The following is a 21209-nucleotide window of genomic DNA, read 5'->3' on the forward strand; positions in this document are numbered from 1 at the left end:
TCTAAACTGCTAATGCCAATTGTAGGCTATAGGTTAAAAATAATATTAAAGTAGTCAACATTCAATGGAATAATGTAATGTACTGTAAATGTTTCATACGAAAACACTTGTACTTTATTACTAGCTTAATAGTTGATAGCTACGTTACTTTATTGAGAAACGATGCCTACCTTTGTGTACATCGATTTAAAGCTATTTTTAGATTTATACACCGCTCTGGCAACAAGTGACTACTAAATGGCAAAATGTTACAGTCAAACATGTTTTTCAGGAAAGGCCTGTGGGTAAACAGTTTCCTTTTGGACAATTGTATTGTTTTATTATGTATTTACTGTGACAGAATAGAGGAGATATAGAAGTGATAATCATTATTTTTCAGTACAGCTGAAAGTTCCCTTTGGAAACATTAAGTTATTATTTTGTATTCTATTGTATTGTTGCTACTTGAATTTAGCAAAAACTATACATTTTATTTTTCAGTACTTCTGAACTAAGTTTCCTCTGGAATCATTAAGTTATTATTTTGTATTGTGTATTCTGTATTGTATGCCTACTTAAATTAAGCAAACATAATATATGTACTTTTCTGTAAGGTTGGACTCTGTCTGTTAAAATGTTATACTATTACATTTCTAGTGAAGTCTACATGGGTGTGATTTATACTGAACATAACAGAATGGAAATGAATATTTTTTATTTGCGCTTTAAAATAAAGAGAGGATAGAAAATAAATTCAGGCATTCAGTTTAAATTAAATAAAACTGTACAATTCACAAGTGTTTTTTTTTAAATATTTTTTTCATTCACATCCAGGGTCCCTTTAAATAAGTGAAAGTATGCGCTAATTTTGCGCAGCGTTGATTCTAAGCAAACGTGACTACGTAACGAATGAGAGAGTTCGATTAATCTATCTCGGGTTAATCCGGTATATGGCCCGTTAATTCGTTTTTGGGGAGGGAAACCAATCAGTTTGATATGTACAAACACAGAATCCTAGCCATTACTTTATGTGCTAATTAAATCACTTCTGTTTTTAAACCAATATCGCCCGTCTACTAGAACGAAGCAGCCGGCTAACGCTCGGTAAGTAGTCCAGTTTAAAAAATACAATATAGTCCACTTTTACCCGGTGCAGAACACGTCTACAACGGACGCCCGTGACAGAAGAAAATAACTTCCTTTCTGGTCGAGGTTATTTAATGTTTGTACACAATGGGTGTGTCTTCAACAAGAACTGCGTAAGAGAAATCTATCTTTGAGATAAGCGTTTATCTTGCTATTTCAGAATGCTGTAGAAAAGGTGTTGTCTGGTAACCAACTCTCTTTATTTGCCCACTGCAGAACTGCATACTACAAGCTTACAACATTCTTAAAGCTATTGAGTTAAACTATAAGGGAGGCTAGACTAGATTACAGGTAAGACGAATGAAGTTTCAAAATGTTTATATGTATCATGGTGTTACAAAATTAATGGAGAGTGTTTTGGTTCTCCTGTTTGAGTAGTGTTTCAGCATAGCTATGTAGGTTTAATGTTAGCCTTCTGTTCGAATGAGATCTTTGTATCTTATGTGTAATGTTTTTATATCTTTGTGGATTGATAGACCATACAATTGACTTCAGTAAAAGTTTACTGTAAGCCTAAACCACGTTCTATTGCACACATTTAGGTAGCGCTTTCTCTGTCACGTTCTTCGACAGAACGTTTCGCAACTAAATCGAACAGAATGAATAGAGTTAGTATGTTGCCAAGGGAAGCGCCCTGAACTTACATCATGTGATTGATTCACGGTTTTATAAGTTTAGTCCTGAAATTGACATACACTGTCAAACGGCAAAGTCGCTCTCACACTTTTTTTTACACGTTTTTGTTGTTACTAAATTATGGGCAGGCATATAGTGTCTAAATTGCAGTAGGTATATGAAATTATACCGTACATGTGCTTTGCGTGTGTAATAATCTAAAACAAAAATGATGTAGAATGTAGAGAAATAACAATGAAACGGTGTCTTCTCCAGACATGTCGTGGCTGCCGATGCTTGGCCTGACTGCCCTGCCTCATCTTGGTGGGCTTTATGGAGGTTACGTGACCCGCAAGCAAGTGAAGACTTGGTATACGACTCTCAACAAGCCGTCATGGCGTCCCCCAAATGCTGCGTTCCCGATAGTGTGGACCACCCTCTACACAGGCATGGGGTGGGTGGCAGTAGTATTGTGTTAAGGAAGCTGCTTTCAAAATACAGTTTACCAAACTACCAATGCTGCAATATACCAGTGCTGCAAGAAGTTAAACCACAGCTGAACAGATCCTGCTGATTTTTGTCTTCCATTGCTTATAACAGTTGTCAATAATTCAATGTGAAACGTTCATATAGGTTTCTTATCAGCCTGACTCTGAAACTGCCTATAATGCGTTTACAGTGGTTTCAGGAGGTTTTGAGACCCTTTCACTTTCTCCACATTTTGTACACTAAATTCATATTGACAAAAAATGTTTTGCCATTAGTGTTTACACAATGACCGATAATGACAAAGCAAAAACAAGTTCAAATAAATAAAAAAACTGAACTCTTAATATCCATTGGCCACAACACTCCAAATGTAGCTCAGTAGGATACTTATGTAACTCCACATTGGCTGTGAGTTCTTCTAGTTCCTTTACCCTCCATGAAATATGTAACTGACTTGGTCTTTTATTTTTTATGGTTACCTGATAGGTATGGCTCCTATCTTGTGTGGAAGGAATGTGGGGGCTTCACTCAGGATGCTGTGGTACCTTTGGGACTTTATGGGCTCCAGCTGGCTCTCAACTGGGCCTGGACTCCTATCTTCTTTGGAGCACACAAGTTGAAAATGGTGAGTTCATATGATGCAATTATGTTTTGGGGCTGGGGATGAAGAACTGAGTTGACGCATATAACAAGAGTACAATCAGAAAAATTGTAGCAAGAGTGACATGGTGCCTTTCTTCTCTCTCTCTCGCTCTCTCTGTCGTCGTCGTCGTCCCCGCCAGGCACTCATAGAGCTAGTGATGCTGACTGGTACTGTTGGAGCCACTTTGGCCTCCTGGTATCCTGTCAATCGCACTGCCAGCCTGCTTCTGGTCCCCTACTTGGCCTGGCTGTGCTTGGCCACTTCTCTCAACTACTGCATCTGGAGGGATAACCCAGAAAAGGATGAAAAGAAGGAATAGGCTGCACTATGCTCTCTACTTGGCTTTTGCCCAGATCTGAAGTATCTTTATTTTTACTCATATAACCATTGAAGTGTATGACACTCTAAACAAAAATGTGTTCTTAATGGTTGCACGTACAGTGAATATTGTATTTTTGGTTTCAAACACTTATAAATAAAGGACATTTTCCAAACAGAATTATGTGTGTGTCCCCGCCTCCCCAAGCGTATTAAAGGGAAAAACAAATATACACATGACAGTTCCCAAAATTCCGAAACTCATTCCATGGATGGTTGAGCGTCTGCATGTTTTTGCTTCTACCTTGTGCTTGATTGATTCATTACATTCACAAGGAATTACCCTCACTTAGTTGTCTGGCTCCAATTTAAAGGAAAACCCCAAAACAAGCAGACCATAGGCCTTTCGAGGAATGAGTTTGACATCACTGTTCTAAAACAATTTCATGTCTTAGCTTTAGACAAACCGTTAATGAAAGGGAGAAAATCCAAAGGGTTCATGTAAATAATCGATCCCCATTCACAGATCTGAACAGGTCAATCTCAAATTTACTCTGTCTGGAATGTCAACTGAATTGTAAATTTTTTTTTTGGTATAACAAAATGTTTAATCCATCAACAGAGAGAATTCAAAGAGGTTATGTTTTTTTTACTTTTCCACTGTTAACAATCATGTCCTTTTTCTAGTAAGTACATTTTTAATCTTTCCAGTTCCAATAACTTTGCCAGTTACTTTTCTGCATTCCTGGAAGGCTATTATGTATTTCACATCGTAAAGATGTAGAGGTCTCCGTATTGTCATTTTTATTTTTTTTATATATGATTTTGGCTTTCAAATATTAACAGAACGCCAAGTTAAACCTCCACATTCTTATTTGGACCAGTGTCCTAAAATCTCAGGGAGAAACTAAGTTGTGATTGAATATTACTCTTTCATGGTACTCTGTGTGACAGGAGTATTACTATTTCATGGTACTCTGTGTGACAGGAGTATTACTATTTCATGGTACTCTGTGTGACAGGAGTATTACTAGTTCATGGTACTCTGTGTGACAGGAGTATTACTAGTTCATGGTACTCTGTGTGACAGGAGTATTACTATTTCATGGTACTCTGTGTGACAGGAGTATTACTATTTCATGGTACTCTGTGTGACAGGAGTATTACTAGTTCATGGTACTCTGTGTGACAGGAGTAAGTCATGTACCATCAAGCAGAAAGTTGTGAATTGTGGTATGACCATTACTGACATGAAAGTTAAAGGAATAGGCCTATCTGGTACCTTGAAAAGGTGGAATTATGTTAGGGCCATAGATATTTATCAGGGTTTTCTATCACTCTAGAGTTACACTATCAGCAAAAGTTTTTCTGTGCTTGATGGGCATTCATGTCTGTATCAGAACAGCTACAAGCCTTGCCCTGGGGAAGGTGATACACGTCTACATTTAAGCCTGATATGGGAGACATTCCTCAGGAGGGTTTCTTGCAGAAATACCACAGGACAGAAACCTCAAATGATAGAGGATCTTACCTGGCTGGTCTGGTTCCAACCCTCATGTTCCATTAGGTCAAATTTAAGCCCTGCACTCTTGGTTGTAGGATTTAGGAAGTCTTAAAGCATGTGTTCATATAATACCGGGAATGCGTGGATGTGCGTAGCATACAGACTGCTCCATCAGAAACCCCTTCTGAAAATATTGTCCTCCACACTCTTGGAGAATGTCCCAGCATGAGGATAAATAGAGCCAGCAGGTCTTATTAAATATTTGGTGGCAAATAATGGCCATCTAATCAAGACCCAAAAGTACTAATGTATTTCTGAATGAGTGGCAACTATAGAAAGAGGCATTTATGGGGGGAGTTTAGGTCTTAAGGTACAAGATGCAGTCATGCTATATAGGGCAATTCATCTAGATGTCAAATATAGGCCATTGAAAAGTTAAACAAAAACTACACAATTGCAGAAAACTAAAGATGGATCAAAAACAGAACTGTGATTCAACAACAATTACCGAAATGTTACCTAAAAAAATTCTATGCATCCTACAAAGGAATACACTTTGGAGCCTAAATACAAAATTATGTTAAGAAACCAACACAACTGCTCATCTGTCTACTTTTAAAGAAAAGTAGCTAGACTATTTGCAAAGTAGACAGCCCCTGAACACTTGCCCAAGCCACTTTCCCTCTGTGAAAGCCTATCTTAACTGGATCCAGTTTGGATTGCCATTCTACATACATGTTGGTCCAATTTAAAAAAGCTATTTCAGATGAGGGAGAGTGACTTTGGAGGAGGTTGGCCTTTAAAATGGTGTGATCTTGTGACTTTTATTCCCCTTTTCATGCTTGAACTTATTGGATGTAATCTCTTCACTGGTTGGTGTACTGTTTTGTTTTTTAATGGAAATAAGTAAACCCACATGTCTGGGTAATGTATGCACAACTACCTATCTAAAATGCCACCTTAAACCTCTCTTAAATCTGATGCTTGAGTATTTTTTAAGGAAATCTGGCCTGCTTTATAATTATGAATTGGATAAGAAAGAGAAGAAAATAAATAAGAATAAAGTTTAATTTTACAGGGGCTGAATGGGAAAGAAAAAAACATATACAGGACAATTGCTACTTGTTCTCAGGTGCCTTTTCGGGGGTGACATCTTCTGGTTTGGAGGAGAAACGCTCCATCAGAGTTTTCCACAAGCCCTTCTTCTGTTCATCCATCTGCTGCATGCTACCTTTAAGGGTTAAAAAACGAGAGAACATTTATTCAAAACATCAAAGCCATGTTGTAAACACCATGTGGAGTTCCATAAATGTGTGCAATCTGCTGTTTTAAGGGAATTACACAGGATTTTATTTCTCTTTCAGAGATTGTTAACTAAGCAACCACTCATCCAGTGCACAGTACTCTAAATAAAAAGCATTTTTCTTAAAATAGCTTGGTGAGATTAATACACTGGTCCAGAAAAGAACATATTGGGAGTTTCAACCATTCCTCAGAATTTAGTTTTTTGAGTCGTTGTTTACTGACTGCCCTCTTCAATTCCAACCACAGGTTTTTAAAAGTTTGAAATCCAGACCCTAGTAGTTCATTGCAACTTGAAATGTTGACTGTAGTCAATTATACATTTTTGGGTGTGTTAGGAAAATATACTTGCCAAGATTCAGCCTTCTGGTACTTCGTAAAGTTCATGATATCAGTGACACAAGAACATGAAAATGTCTACCACTGTTTTTCATAGTGGGCATGCGGTACTTTTCTGAAAATTCTTCATTTTTTTTGCCAACAAACAATGAGGCACTGGGCAGGCCATAAGCAGGGAAAAGGAAATCAAGACTCTAAAAAGATGATGTATAACATAATGATCTAAGATTCTGATCACCAGACTCATAAAAAAGGCTCACTGTCATTCTCGTAAAAGGAGCATGCTCATTTTGATAGTGTGGCAGTTAGTTTGCAGGTGAATGTCAGTTAATATTATTCCAGATGCATCTATAAAAACCAAGATGTGCTAAGGAGTGTCCATACCTGTTGCTAACAGCATTCTGCATTCTTCAACTGTGACACCTGTAAAACTGGTGTCTTTTGTGCGCGGGAACTAGGAAAAGATGTTACAGAAGTTGGAGGAAAATGAACTGAAAACCTTGACTGACACGTTTCACTTTCTGCAGAATGTTTCCATCTACTGCAAAAAGCAAACTGTGTGTTGTTAGATAATGCATACAGAATACACAAAACGTTAATATGATATTAGTGGTAAGTATAATATACATATATGGATTCACAGTTGAGGTACACATTTTTATTATGTATATCTGGTATGTTTCATGGCTTTTAGAAACATCCCATGCAGCTTTTCCTACAGTGTTATAATAAAGATGCAATAGTTAATCCAGCAACAGACCAGACCAAACGACAAGGCATAATAACAAAACATTCTCTGCAGAGCTAACTTCTAATCATGATTATACATAGTTTAATACATAACATACAGTGAGGGAAAATTATTTGATCCCCTGCTGATTTTGTATGTTTTCCCACTGACAAAAAAATGATCAGACTGATTTTAATGGTGGGTTTATTTGAACAGTGAGAGTCAGAATAACAACAACAAAAAATCCAGAAAAACACAAAAAATTATTAATTGATTTGCATTTTAATGAGTGAAATAAGTATTCAACCCCTCTGCAAAACACGACTTAGTATTTGGTGACAAACTCTTGTTGGCAATTACAGAGGTCAGACGCTTCTTGTAGTTGGCCACCAGGATTTTGTCCCACTCCTCTTTGCAGATCTTCTCCAAGTCATTAAGGGGTCGAGGCTGACATTTGGCAACTTTCAGCTCCCTCCACAGATTTTCTATGGGATTAAGGTCTGGACACCGCTAGGCCACTCCAGGACCTTAATGTGCTTCTTCTTGAGCCACTCCTTCGTTGCCTTGGCTGTGTGTTTTGGGTCATCTTCATGCTGAAATACCCATCCATGACCCATTTTCAATGCCTTGGCTGAGGGAAGGAGGTTCTCACCCAAGATTTGACGGTACATGGCCCTGTCCATTGTTCCTTTAATGCGGTGAAGTTGTCCTGTCCCCTTAGCAGAAAAACACCCCCAAAGCATAATGTTTCCACCTCCATGTTTGACAGTGGGGATGGTGTTCTTGGGGTCATAGACAGCATTCCTCCTCCTCCAAACATGGCAAGTTGAGTTGATGCCAAAGAGCTAGATTTTGGTCTCATCTGACCACAACACTTTCACCCAGTTCTCCTCTGAATCATTCAGATGTTCATTGGCAAACTTCAGATGGGCCTGTACATGTGCTTTCTAGAGCAGGGGGACTTTGCGGGTGCTGCAGGATTTCAGTCCTTCATGGCGTAGTGTGTTACCAGTTGTTTTCTTGGTGATTATGGTCCCAGCTGCCTTGAGATCATTGACATCCACCCGTGTAATTCTAGGCTGATTCCTCACCGTTCTCATGATCATTGCAACTCCATGAGGTGAGATCTTGCATGGAGCCCCAGACTGAGGGAGATTGACAGTTCTTTTGTGTTTCTTCCATTCGTGAATAATCGCACCAACTGTTGTCACCTTCTAACCAAGCTTCTTGGCGATAGTCTTGTAGCACATTCCAGCCTTGGGTAGGTCTACAATCTTGTCCCTGACATCCTTGGACAGCTCTTTGTGCTTGGCCAGGATGGAGAGTTTGGAATCTGATTGATTGCTTCTGTGGACAGGTGTCTTTTATACAGGTAACAAGCTGAGTTTAGGAACACTCCCTTTAAGATTGTGCTCCTAATCTCAGCTCGTTACCTGTATAAAAGACACCTGGGAGCCAGGAATCTTTCTGATTGAGAGGGGACCAAATACTTACTTCAGTCATTAAAATGCAAATAAATGTATGACATTTTTTACATGCGTTTTTCTGGATTTTTTGTTGTTATTCTGTCTCTCACTGTTTAAATAAACCTACCATTAAAATTATAGACTGATCATTGCTTTGTCAGTGGGCAAACGTACAAAATCAACAGGGGATCAAATACTTTTTTCACTCAGTGTACATATAACTGGTTTATCTCTTAATTGTCAGTACACTAAATGTGTTAGCTAAGATTGATACTTTGGCTGAAGAATTTATTCTATTGCTGTGTTTGGTTACAAATCAAGCAGTGGAAAATAACACTGCCACTGAATATGGACACAGAACATTTTGTTGTTTTAGGCATTGTCTCAGACAGCATCTGAATACGTAGTTAGCAGAGTGCTAAACACATGTGTGGAATCCCCACCTTGTCTGGCTATACAGGTACAATAATCACAAACACTACATTCATATTTTGCATGTTCATTCTCTGACATATTAAATTGTTGATTTAGCAAATAAACCTGCTGTCCATAATGCTGGAAAACCCAATACTTTATAAATATGGTTAGGAGTACATACTTACTCGTTCTCGATTTACATTGTTGTTGATTCGGCTCAAGCTTTCATACATTTGATCACACTTCTCTGGATCTGAGAGCTAGCAGGAAAGATCATAACAGTTTATTTAATACAGTATCTACATATACTACCCACATAAAGGTTATATGGGATTTTTGTAAGCTGTATAGGCACAATCTGTAAGAATCCCAGCTTTTTAATTGTCAGATCAATTTTAGAACAAGTGTGTGTTTGAAACTAAGATAATTAATTGTGGAAATACATCAATTTAAACACAAAAATGTGTTTATTTTAGGTTGGGACACATTTATTCCACACCATTTGTCAATTTACCAAACACTGCCAGGGAAGGTACCATTTTGATAACCACAACAGAGACATAAAATGATTGTTCTGGAGTGACTTTACACAACAGTAACAGTACTCTAAACTCGCTATACAAGGAGCTACCCCAGCCATTAACTTAGCTTACAATTCCGGTTCACGACACCAGTGAAAACGATGTCAACCTGCTGTTGCCTCATCAGCAACATTTCAAGCTAACTGTGGAGGGAGTTTACGTTCTAAGCGGGCACACGACATAATTCTGACGTCGTATACTGGCAACACACCTACACCCGACGTTTTACAGCGGCCACAGACCTCTTTCTGCATGATTCTTTCCATTTTTACCTTTATTTGAAGTGCTTCCTCACCGTACATATTTTTTTCTCCAGTTAAATGTGGTGTTGCTAGGCTATCTAGCTGGTTAGATTGCTGGCTAAGGTCATCGCATTTTTTTTTTTATATATAATCTATGCATGTTATTTCCCAGATGTGGGTTTCCTTGAAACTCAAAACACGCTATTGCAGCTGTTAGAGAGGTTGTGACCTATACGTTGAAAGCCCATAGTCATGTTGTTAAAATGCTTATCTAGCACGCTAATCGGATGGCCGCGGATTTCTAACAGGTATTTACTTTTAAATTGGACAAAAATTTAAATGACAGTGGAATGCAAACAATTTGGTTTGCATTTAAAGCTCGAAGAAAGCTATTATCTGAGTTACATTGTATAGATTAGCTAGTAGGGTTGTCTTTAAGATACCAGATACCTTGTTGAAACTTTTTTTTGTGTGATGTAAGCAGTTTTCGTAATTTTGACTTTTAAAGTGATGTAGGCCTATAACTTTGCATTGGGACTTCTGATGTGTAGGCTATACTCGTGCAAATCAATTGCTGGGTTCATTTTAAATACTACAGTACCTTCTCTATAAATTAGGTGAAAGGATTATTTAAAAAAATATATATGTTTTTTAAAAGAAGCACCTCTGTTACATACAGCTCTATAGAAACATATACCTTGCAACTGCAAGGTAAATATGAACGTATACAATCATTGTACAGTTAGCGTCCTGGTTCGACATAGGAAGTGGAATATTTCTACCTGCGTGTTTTCCCCTTCACGGAAGGCATGGGCTACTTTATGTCGTAGAAATGTTCCTAAATCGCGGCCTTTCTTTGTTTCGTCCAGTGGCCATTCTTCGCAGAGTTTTAAGAACCGACGGTACCGTGTTGCAGACATGTTCTGTTATGGAACGCTCACAACTACTAATAAAGATGTTAAATAATGACCTTAGTGTGTCCGTAGTTGAATACGGTTTGAACCTCTTGGTTTCCCGTACTTGTGTAACACCTGAATCCCTCCCCTAAGTCTCAATATTAGCACTAGCCATTTAAGTAGCACCATCCCCATAATATTTTAGCTAACATGAGTGGATCTGGGAAAAAGGCTGTCGGAGCACCGGCTGGTGGTGTTGTGGAATGGATAAGTACAGCTTGTCGATTTGCTACAGATAGGAATGATTTCCGAAGGTATGTTACACATTTGTATTTCTTATGCAACGTAGCTAGGTATCCCTGTAATTAACTGTTCTGTAGCTAGCTAGCTAAACATGCGCATGCTTTGCCCTTGGATCAGCGTAGTTATTGGTAATTGCTCTGTAATCAATTTAATAGAAAATCTGCTACACTCATCGCAATCTAAAATCGGATCTAAGAATTGTCGACGAGCATCCATACATGAAAATGTAATTTTTTCTAGAAATGTTATTGTTTCTGCCCACTTTGAATTAGATGCCAGCTAGCAACACCTTTCAAAAAAGCTGGGACTTGGGCAACAAAAGACTGGAAAAGTTGTGTAATGCTAAAAAATAAAACGATGGAACATCTCACCAGTCACAACTACTTAGGTTTATTGGAAACAGGTCAGTAATCTAGTTGGGTATAAAAAGAGCATCCCAGAGAGGATGAGTCTTTCAGAAGTAAAAATGGGAATGGGTTCTGTGATCTTTGGGCCCTGCGTTAAAAACAGACACGATTCTATAGTGGACATCACTGCTTTGGCACAGGAACACTTGCACAGCTGTGCAGGCACCATTAATGCTGAACAATATATACAGGTTTTGGAGTAACATATGCTGCCATCCAGACAATGTTTTTTTTTTCAGGGAAGACCATGCTTATTTCAGCAAGACAATGCCAACCACATTCTGCATGTATTATAACAGCATGGCTATGGAGTAAACTGCTAAACTATATACATTTTTTTAATTATTACCTATTTCAGCAGCTCATACAAAATCTTAATTTTATAATTTTAGTAAATGTATTTACATTTATCAGAAGCATCTCCAGCACCCTTCTGCTGGGATTCTATGTAAAAATTCAATTTATTTTATACCTGTCATCTGTGGCAACTTTAGCCAGGGTTTATCTGAATCTAATTAGCGGTTACGTCTTTCATTCCGTAGACACACAATGTAATTTTGACTGAGAAAATCTTATTTACTGCAAGGACTTGGAATTAATTAGCATTAAGAGCCTAATTTTGGGACAGAAATACCTACTTTTTACCTAGCGAACAGATGCATCATGTGGAAGTATAGTATATTGGCCCATTTAGACCATGTGTTTAAAGTTAAACTAAGCAATTGGATGGTTTTCCAATCTCCCTCTTGTCACCATGTTGACATATAAGAAATTAAGTTGGATGGTTGTATACAGTTAAGTCCCATATTTCAGTTTTTGTCCTCATGCTAGATATGGAAAGGCACGGTGTGTTGAACAACAAAGGTGCTCATTGCCTGTTCAGGTCATTCCAAAATTAAATCAGGGTGGCACACCCTGTTCTTCATATCTGTGATTTGCAATCTCCATGGTAGTTGCTTATTGATTGACAGCAAAGATGATATTTTGAGATTATTATAACTTTTTTTCATGTCAAACAGAATTGTTAGCTCAGAAGAGACACTAGAGAAAATCCAAATTGACCACAAACAAAAAATCATTATTGGTGTCTGTACTTTATTGATCAGTTTGGCTGTGCCCTAAAATGAATTATTACACTGTCTTGTGGAGACGCAAACATGTTTTAATTAATTGCTAATTTATTTGTTTCTGTAGAAACCTACTGGTAAATCTAGGCCTTTTTGCAGCTGGAGTTTGGGTTGCCAGAAATCTCTCAGATTTTGACCTGATGTCCCCTCAACCAATCACCTAGATGAAGACCTGGTTGGATTTCCTAAGAGGTAGAGAGGGCGGGCCAATAACCTAATTTCATAATGTTTGAATACCATTTTGATTACTATAAATGTACCTGTATTCTTTCTTTAAAATAAATGTGATGTTGATTGTCAGCAGTTCAAAATGGAATATTTATATTTTTTTTTTTCTCCCCCAGGTGTTTCGGACCGAAATGGCACTGACAAGGGACATCATATTGACTTAATTTTTACTGAGTTAGCATAAAATCCTTGTTTGTTGGTAATTAAATGTTTATTTAAAATTATCTGGAAAGCTGTGTGCCTGGTAATTGTCTTACTCAAGCTTTATAATATTGGTTTCAGCATCACAACACCGGTTCAGTTATTTTGTACTTGTTTGATCAAATATCACACTATACCATAAAATACCTGGTTACAAAAAATCTAGTTCTTATAGTTCTCTCTCTATAAACCCTGAATTGAAGCACAGGGAGACCAAGCTTATAATGCCAGAGGTTGTGGGTCCAGGTCGGAAATGTATGCACTCACTACTATAAGTTCCTCTGCATAAGTATATCAGCTACATGACAAAAATGTAAATGTGCATTTGGTCATCACTGGCTGGAGTTGGGGTTTTGAAATAAAATTGGGTTCCCTTGCCTCATTGTACTCTAGCAACCCCTTGTGGTGTTGTGTGCACCTGTGAGCATAATAAACTATGTCAGAAGAGTGTTCAGTCTGGCATGTAAGAATTTGGGTCGCTGCATAGTTGAGTGAGCAGTGTGATAAGAATCAGAACCCAATGTGATTTGGAAGACATCTTAACACTTATGGTCCTGTGTCTTCAGGTTTTTGCTGCTAGAAAGCCCAAAGTTAATTATGAATTAGATATAAAAAAAAAAAAATGTAATATTGGGCCACTCAACTGTGTCATCAGAGCTAGAACTTTATGACAAAACATTTGGTTTTGTGGTAGTATCCAGAGTTGGGGAGTAATGGATTACAAGTAACAGTAACTGTAATACTGGTATCGGATTACAGATACGTTTGAAAAAAATTATGATTTCTTTTGGATTACTTCAATTGAAAAAGAATAGGTGCGTGAAATAATTGACATGTATGTTTGAGTTTATTATTTGATGTTATAAAAACATTGTTATTTGAACCAAAATATGAATTGTGCGCCTCAATTGTGTGTGATCATAAAGCGCACACAATAGTATCAGTGTTAAGTAAGTCCTTCATTATGTCATAAGCAGGATTTATTTTTTGCTAAGGAACATTTATGTTTACATGGGTTTCCTTATGACAATGTAGAAGGGGTATTACCACAGGTCCAGTGGAAAGCATAGTGTAGGCCTGCTGAAAACATAGAAAATCTGGACTGTGTGACATTGTGTTATTATTAATTAATTTAGTCAGTAATTCTAACTCGGATATATTAACATGACATGTTAAAGTATATGGAATGCACAACAAAATTCGCTTATCAAATGACATGAGGGGTCTGCACCCCATTACAGAATTAAAATAGCAGGAAATTAGTATTACTTTTCCTGTGAAATATTTGACAGAAATTAAAATTGATAGGAAGGGAAATATATATTAAAATCAACATACATTAGGCCTATATATAAAAAGTAGCTGGAAGTTGAATAGCTATGCATGCTACATGATCTCCGACAGGGATTAATACATTTTCCCAAACGTTTTTACAAAGCTGCCAAATTTTAATCTAGATATATATAAACACTTTTTTTCGCTGAATTAATTCATAATTTTGTATGTTACTGTGTTGTACTGATACCGAAAGGAAAAAAATGACGTGAAAAATCATGTCTGCTAAATTACCAATTACAAAAAGCTTGTTAAAATGTTGATTTTATTTTTGCATGTTTTTTATTAGCATTTACATCCCGCACCGTAGGTGGCTGTATCGGGCTGTATGCTTCTTCTAACGGTTATTTGCAGACCGCCATGATACCAGAGAAGAAGCCCAACTGTCTTGTCGGAGCGTGTCAGAGTCAACAGGAAAATGTGAGGAGCGGTTGAAAGAATCCCTTAAAGGTATATTCAGAAAACTTTAAGAACAATGAGATGTAGCCTAATTATTTAAAGTAAATGATACTTGATAAGGACCCTATGCGCGTCCGTTGTTTTAACTCAGGTCAGCCGTGCGTTAACATGACCGGTATTAGAATAGCTAGATACTGTATGTTCCTAGCTAGAGAAAGCTACAATAGCTTGTTGCATATAACTGCAAAATGACTGCTTGAGCTTAGGTCAAATATCGTATTAACATGTATTCTAATTACATTTTTTTTTTTTTTAAATGTCCAGCCTAACATTCATCAACATGTAATGTGAACATCTTCAAATCTGCCTCACAGAAATGGCTTCCCCAGAGCTCTTTGTTACTGCTGCTCGCAAGTGTCTAAGAACAGGAAAGAAACACCTGGCAGACACTGTTTGTCTGAACCTGGCTGCTCAGGTCCTGGCTGTGGACTTGGGCTTGAAACCAGCTCTACTATATGACAGCAATACAGCATCTGCAGAGCAAGTCCAAAATTATCTAAAATCTCTGCAGGCTGCACAACTTGTGTCCCAATCTCTCCAAACAATGGTGCTCTGTGACAACTCCCTGATTGTGAACCCATCCCTAACTATTACAAACTTGAAGGAACTTCTCGTGAGGAGGACTGTGACCGTGGTAGATGTTTGTCACTCACTGGAGCAGCCCGTCATCACAGACCTACCGTGGAAAGCTATCGGGGACACGATTCAAACTTTACTTGATCATATGAAACAGTCTGGGCAACTCTTGGAGATGGGTAGTAGTCCTCACTGTGTTGAAAAGAGACACTGTGAGTCATGGAATCTTTGTACTCTCTTTGGAATTCTATTAGGCTATCCCACCACATACTGGTTTGACCAGAGCAAGAGCTTTGAGAACTGCTTAGCAATGACTCCGCTAGTGGTGACCAAGGCTATGGCATCTTGGCAGGCTGGTAGTGTTGCAGTTGAGGGTCACAAGTATTGCCTGTATTCCTTCAGTACCCCTGAGGTGCTCTGCGCTGAGACTCAGCCAGTGCTGGATAACTGGATCGCACAACTTCAGGAATACTTTCAAAAGCAAACTGTCTTCTCTGGACTCAGTGTGACCAGATCAACCGTCACCTTACCTTCTGTGGCTCTATGATTGCACTGACGCTGTGGATTTTTTGTTTGTTAGTGAAACCATTGTTTATTTATATTGTTTAGCAAATAATAAAGCAGTTCATATTTCCTCAAACTCCCTAAACTGATTTACCCAAGATGTGTTTTTTTTTGTGCCTTTAAAAAGTAAATCTCTTATTTTGTAAATGATGGTAATAATGATAACTGGAATGACTTAACTCTGGGAAAAGTATTATTAAATGAAAACTGATTAATCATTTGCTTTGCTGATAGATCTTATAGCTATGAATTGCCAGTGTAAATTAGAATAATAATCATTCCTATCTAAACAAATTTATTTCAGGGAGGATTAACATGTCGAGGGCTACCTTGAGAATAGTGCAATGTCAGCCATTAAGCATTTTTTACCAGCCCAAATCATGGTTTCTGGTTAAATTCAGTGTTTGGCATGTTGACTAAAATATTATTGATAGGTGCTTCCAGTTGAATTTGGCAAATATCAGTTGACCTTTTGTGTGACATGACTTCCATTGTCTCTGGCAAAATCCAAACAGCGTATTCTTCAGTAAGAACCTCATACCAAAGGCCCAGCATGGTGGAAATAGTGTGATGGATGTTGCCATGCACAACATCCAAATAGGCTCCTCTTTTTGCTGCTAAGCCATAACGACACAGGGTTAAAGGGTAACATTTCTTGTCATATCTGCTGAAACAAACCTGATCACAGAGAAAAGGTGATTGCTACACCCTTTGTTTCTTATGGTCAATGGCTAAAACAATACATCATAATAAACAGTTCAGTTTAATGGGTGACTGATGGTTGCTCGCCAAAATAAAAATAAACATCTGTCAGGCTGATCAAAAACACTCTAAGAGGTAGGTGTGGATTAAGTCAGCCACAACCATCAGCAGAAATCCTCACCTGCAGAACTATAGAGACTATCACTGACTAGCGGTGCCAACCACTGGTCAGATAAAAAAAAAAAGGATGGCTAGGTCAGGTAACATTTTGCTAAAAGTTAACTAAACCAGCCGACGAGTCCTGGAAAAGTAATCATGGACAGAAGAGAATATGGATCAGAATATCCTCAAATTGACGCTGAGCGGCTGCACTTTAACCCCATAGTGATTATATAATTTTAAATCCAAAGTGCTGAAATACAGAGTCAAGAAAACACGTGTCACTGTTAAAAAAAATATTTTGGAGTTCACTGTTGATCAGTGTGTACAAAGACTTGGCCACACAGGCCTACTCACTCAATGCATGTCATCCCTGGGACAGTAGTCCATAATTACTCTTCGTCTGCAATTGTCTCTTGATGTGTGGTGTCACATTTTGTTACCCTCTTTTTATAATATTAAGTTCCTCTCAATACAACACAGTGTCTGTGCATCATATACTCAAGTCTAAGTCCATCTGTCAGACACTGCTGAGGTCAGTGAGGCTGAATGATAGTCAGTACCTCCCCACAACGAGCATTGACTCTGACCTCTGCTATGTGGTCAGCTCTAGTAGGCCCGATATTCAAAATTGCCACTGGGGTCTTCTGTTCAGCTGCTGCCAGTAGGAATCTGTACCCAGAATATACCTGGAAAAACAAAGGGATGTAAAACGTTAGGCTGTGGCTGCATTTTCAGCTTTTCTCTGTCCTTAAACTCCAAATAGTCTTTAGTGCTATAAATCATAACACCAGGCCATTCTCATGCTTACCTGTAGTTGCCACCGTGCCCTAAGCAGGGCTTGTGTACATTTATACATTTTCAGTTAATTTTAAGTTTATATCTAATTTATTTTGATTATTACCTGCAAAGATGATCCAGCGACAAGAACCGCGTCTGCCTCAACCAATCTGCCGTGTACAAACTGCACCGTCCTTCGGTCCACAGTGTCTCCAAAGAATGTCACTTGTGGCTTCAGTATGCCCCCACAGTCCTTACAGGAAGGCACTCTGAAGTGGAGTGCCTGCTCATCCTCAATGAAGACATCCCCGTCGGGGGCCACACAGCCAGACTGTATGCCCCAGTCAGGGTTTAGTGCTGTGAAGCGCTTCTGGAGGTCTGCCCTTGGAGACACGGCACCACAGCCCAGACATAAAACCCTGGGAAGGACAAACACAAGGTAAACAGCAAGATGCCCATGACAAAATCAGCCTGTGTTGGTGCGCGTGCGCATAATACTGTAGACGCTCAATTTCTACCTTACTACCTGTGAGCGCAGCCGTGCAATTCAGTCAGTCTGTGGTGACCTGCCTTAGAGTGAAGCGCGTCTACATTCTGGGTGACCAGCCAGTGTATCTTCCCCTGTTCCTCCCAGTGCCGCAGCGCCAGGTGGCCAGAGTTCGGCTGATGAGAGGAGAACTGTGGCCAGCCCAAATAGTTCCTAGCCCAGTAGCGCTGACGAGACTTGGCGCTGCGTACGTACTCCGCATACTGCATAGGTCGCCTGTCTGTGCGGGCATAGAGGCCCACCCCTTCTGAACGGTAGTCTGGGATCCCAGACTCTGTGGAAATCCCAGCCCCAGTGATGACGAAGAGGCGTGTGGCGCGAGACACAAAGTCCTGGAGCCGATCTAGGGCATCAGCGTCGATGGTGCTGCTGTGAGGCACGAAGCTCTGAACGCCAGTGGGTACAGATGATGACGGCCTCTTCCCAGGGGCCCCAGCACACAGTGCCAGGGGTCTCATTGGCAACCGCATCTGCATACAGAGTGACATGGATGCTTGTTGAGCATGTTGTTGTTCTCTGGTGCATCTTTAAAAAACAATACATTTTTGGGGGGGGAGATCCACTGTTTCACTGCATTTTAACAAACTAGTGTGTACAGTAGGAACTAGTAGTTAAAGGTGTTCAAGTGTGTGCTACAACTAGTTGTCTCCCATAATGAGGGGAGGGAACAATGGATCTGTCTGTGTGTACTTACGTCACATTAGATATCCCACAAACCTCTGTTGACAAAACTTGTCTTGCTATAGACATCTGGCCGGTACAAAATAAAACTGATTGTCCAGAAATTTGTGCTATAACATTTAATTGAAATGTAAATCACATCTCTCTCCTTTTGACTTAAAGTAATTACATTTGAGTTACAGGTCCCTGTCATAACAAGGAAGACCAGGGACCTTCTTGAGGCATCAGGGACTGTATGTTAATAAAAACACTTTAAGCTAACATCCCGGTAGATTGGCTTATGACCTATTTTATGGCTGCAAACACTTTAGGGGCAGAAAAACTGACTAAATGTATGTGAATTTATATCCAAAGATCAAAATGATCATTTTGGTGTGGCGGTACCTCCATAATTGTCATGCTTCTCTCCTGGATCTGGAGAATTTTCCATAGCAAAAACTGGTTGGATGGACTGTAGGCTGCCAGTGGCAAGATTTGTACTGGATGTTATATTACATAGGTTTCCCACTGTTTTCAGACTAGATATGAGTTGTTCTGGTAGTTGTCTTGAGTCAACTGCCTAATAGGCTCTGTGCACAAGCGTAAGGACGAACTTCCGCTTTAGCCAGATGTCGACATATCATTTTCCGGTTTACTTAAGGTGATCACCTGCGTAGCCCAGAATTTCAGTTTTTAGTAGATGTCTCCAAGACCTGCTTAAAATAAGCATTAGTGATGTCCATCGAATTGTTGATGCCTGGTCCTCTGCTCCAACAAGCAAGCGGAACAATGGATTCAAACTCTACGTATCGAGTTATCTGCACAACTACGAGGGTAAGTAGTCGCTAAGCTAGTTAGCGACGTGTTCCTTTTTAGTGTAGTATTAGGCAGGACAATAGAAATCATAAAAATTCACCCTAGCATCAAAAACGGCAAAAGAACGCTGGCTGAGCTGGAACGCTAGCGCGTCCCCATAGCAAGTGAATTGAAACGAACCTTTGTTCAGCCTCTTCAACCTGAATGAAGCTTAAAATTCCAAAGACTAAAAAAAGCATCAAAACAGGTCTCCTCTTTTATTTTACTACTGTAAACTCATTTCACAACGAAACTGAAAAATAACAACTGGCATAGGAAGTAAACATCTGGTCCTATATGGTATTAATTGCGCTTAAACCTGCGTTAAGTGGAAGTATATTTAAAAAAATCGCCTTCTCTGACTATTTCTAGTCTAGCGTTTGAAGTCATTGAATGGCGCAAGCCACATTTTATTAAAAAGAGGACATTCTCCTGATTAAAATGATGCCCCACTTGTACCTTCAAACTTAAATGAGTCACGTTCATTATATTTCTTTTTTTTCCCGTACAACTGCATCACTCACCTTGTTGTGAGTTGAGGTGTTTACTCTTGCGGATGAGTATTAGTAAGTAAACCGGAAACTGCAATGCAGACTTCTAGACAAAAGCGGAAGTTCCTCACTCTGCTGGTGCACAGAGTCTATTGGTACACTCAAACCTGTTTGCCTTTTGACGGACACTGCGCAAGTCTATTTACAACATAAATATATTCTTCCTAATATCGTTGAGAAACAGCCTCAAGGGATTTACAGTCTTTTTGTAACTGCGGTTTTAAAACGAAAGAATATAACATTTTCTTCAACTTCTCTGCAACTCAAAAAAATTGATTCACATAAAATACATATACACACATTATTGTTATTATATCTCCAAGTGTCATAACTTCTATCTGCCTTAGTAATTATTCATTTAGACATTTAAATATTTCGAAGGTCAAGGTAGGCAGAGACATTTTTAGAATGAGATCTAGGTCTCATTGAACTCCTGTCATTACTAGGAATGCCCTACGAACGTCTGCAACTAAATACATGTCATGAAATTTCACCACAAGAAGCGTTCAACCAAAACTGGCTTAAGTACACTAGATCGAATGTAGTAATACAATTCAGCGTCATGTAACGTACCTTATAAAGATCCAAGATACGTTCGATTTCATGAACAGCAAAGAATGTAGCAGTAAGAGCTTTCTTAAGAGCGACAGGAAAAACCACATTAGTGTAACACAAGCGAATACCGCTACGCACGCTGGATGGTGTAGTCCACTCTGGTCGTAATACGTTAACATTAAACTTTATTGCCTGTAGAATGAACGCTTCATTAACCCTAGGAGGCAAAATGTGACTGGTTGTTTTTGCATTTTACCATTCATTTAGCGCATATCAAATAAGGAATTTTAGAATCGCTTTAAATAATGTCTGTGTTTGATTTAGGCTTACCACAGGGGTTTGGATAACCGAGTGAATAGTTTGTCATCATACATATTTTGATTTAAAAAAATAAACTATACTCAGTTATCAAAACGACGCGGTGGGGAAACACAGATCTTGAAGTGATTCTAAAAGTCCTCTATGGAAGAAATTAATTGTGTAACAACGCCACTTTTCCAGTTTTGGCGTAATGTTTTAGGGGGGTTATGCTT

At 38.8% G+C, this 21209-nt stretch overlaps 5 protein-coding genes across 9 annotated transcripts; 3 read left to right on the forward strand and 2 right to left on the reverse strand.

The window, feature by feature from the left end:
* Window positions 1–972: 972 nt before the first annotated feature.
* Window positions 973–3371, forward strand: tspo (translocator protein). 3 transcript variants are annotated; one of them, XM_010881027.4, is made up of 5 exons: window positions 973–1083; window positions 1342–1416; window positions 2017–2194; window positions 2716–2854; window positions 3012–3371. In XM_010881027.4, exons 3-5 carry the CDS (start codon window positions 2019–2021, stop codon window positions 3189–3191), a joined length of 495 nt encoding a protein of 164 aa, XP_010879329.1. In that variant the 5' UTR covers window positions 973–1083; window positions 1342–1416; window positions 2017–2018; the 3' UTR covers window positions 3192–3371.
* A 2374-nt stretch (window positions 3372–5745) lies between these two features.
* Window positions 5746–10765, reverse strand: LOC105016890 (ubiquinol-cytochrome-c reductase complex assembly factor 2). Its single transcript, NM_001303787.1, is given in 4 exon segments — window positions 5746–5925; window positions 6720–6789; window positions 9134–9208; window positions 10554–10765. Coding segments are annotated over 4 exon segments (396 nt in total). The 5' UTR covers window positions 10692–10765; the 3' UTR covers window positions 5746–5812.
* Window positions 10766–10855: 90 nt separating this feature from the next.
* tomm6 (translocase of outer mitochondrial membrane 6 homolog (yeast)) lies at window positions 10856–12956 on the forward strand. The gene is made up of 3 exons (XM_010881028.4): window positions 10856–10981; window positions 12572–12696; window positions 12849–12956. Exons 1-2 carry the CDS (start codon window positions 10878–10880, stop codon window positions 12666–12668), a joined length of 201 nt encoding a protein of 66 aa, XP_010879330.1. The 5' UTR covers window positions 10856–10877; the 3' UTR covers window positions 12669–12696; window positions 12849–12956.
* A 1092-nt stretch (window positions 12957–14048) lies between these two features.
* On the forward strand, window positions 14049–15952 carry c17h1orf74 (chromosome 17 C1orf74 homolog). Of its 2 annotated transcripts, none has more exons than XM_010881032.4 (2): window positions 14049–14718; window positions 14992–15952. In XM_010881032.4, exon 2 carries the CDS (start codon window positions 15044–15046, stop codon window positions 15848–15850), a length of 807 nt encoding a protein of 268 aa, XP_010879334.2. In that variant the 5' UTR covers window positions 14049–14718; window positions 14992–15043; the 3' UTR covers window positions 15851–15952. The 2 variants fall into 2 exon arrangements, with proteins under 2 accessions (XP_010879334.2, XP_010879336.2); XM_010881034.4 differs by having other exon boundaries at window positions 15042–15952.
* A 657-nt stretch (window positions 15953–16609) lies between these two features.
* Window positions 16610–20800, reverse strand: sirt4 (sirtuin 4). Of its 2 annotated transcripts, none has more exons than XM_010881030.5 (4): window positions 20695–20800; window positions 18035–18525; window positions 17633–17927; window positions 16610–17417 (listed from the first exon to the last, which is right to left on the reverse strand). In XM_010881030.5, the coding sequence occupies exons 2-4, from the start codon at window positions 18523–18525 to the stop codon at window positions 17265–17267; spliced, it is 939 nt and encodes a 312-aa protein (XP_010879332.2). In that variant the 5' UTR covers window positions 20695–20800; the 3' UTR covers window positions 16610–17264. The 2 variants fall into 2 exon arrangements, with proteins under 2 accessions (XP_010879332.2, XP_010879333.2); XM_010881031.4 differs by lacking the exon at window positions 20695–20800 and adding an exon at window positions 20095–20189.
* Between the last annotated feature and the right edge of the window lie 409 nt (window positions 20801–21209).

The sequence above is a fragment of the Esox lucius genome, chromosome 17 (genome assembly GCF_011004845.1).
Source record: "Esox lucius isolate fEsoLuc1 chromosome 17, fEsoLuc1.pri, whole genome shotgun sequence".
Taxonomy (NCBI): domain Eukaryota; kingdom Metazoa; phylum Chordata; class Actinopteri; order Esociformes; family Esocidae; genus Esox; species Esox lucius.

Excerpts from the sequence above, each read along its gene's own strand:
- sirt4 (XM_010881030.5), bottom strand. The coding sequence starts at position 18,525 with ATGCGGTTGCCAATGAGACCCCTGGCACTGTGTGCTGGGGCCCCTGGG. Across the intron at positions 17,928-18,034 it reads TTGCACGGCTGCGCTCACAG|GGTTTTATGTCTGGGCTGTG; the intron begins GTAGTAAGGTAG and ends TGTCCTTCCCAG. Across the intron at positions 17,418-17,632 it reads TCGCTGGATCATCTTTGCAG|GTATATTCTGGGTACAGATT; the intron begins GTAATAATCAAA and ends TTGTTTTTCCAG.
- tomm6 (XM_010881028.4), top strand. The coding sequence starts at position 10,878 with ATGAGTGGATCTGGGAAAAAGGCTGTCGGAGCACCGGCTGGTGGTGTT. Across the intron at positions 10,982-12,571 it reads GATAGGAATGATTTCCGAAG|AAACCTACTGGTAAATCTAG; the intron begins GTATGTTACACA and ends TTGTTTCTGTAG.
- c17h1orf74 (XM_010881032.4), top strand. The coding sequence starts at position 15,044 with ATGGCTTCCCCAGAGCTCTTTGTTACTGCTGCTCGCAAGTGTCTAAGA.
- tspo (XM_010881027.4), top strand. The coding sequence starts at position 2,019 with ATGTCGTGGCTGCCGATGCTTGGCCTGACTGCCCTGCCTCATCTTGGT. Across the intron at positions 2,195-2,715 it reads ACCCTCTACACAGGCATGGG|GTATGGCTCCTATCTTGTGT; the intron begins GTGGGTGGCAGT and ends GTTACCTGATAG. Across the intron at positions 2,855-3,011 it reads GAGCACACAAGTTGAAAATG|GCACTCATAGAGCTAGTGAT; the intron begins GTGAGTTCATAT and ends CGTCCCCGCCAG.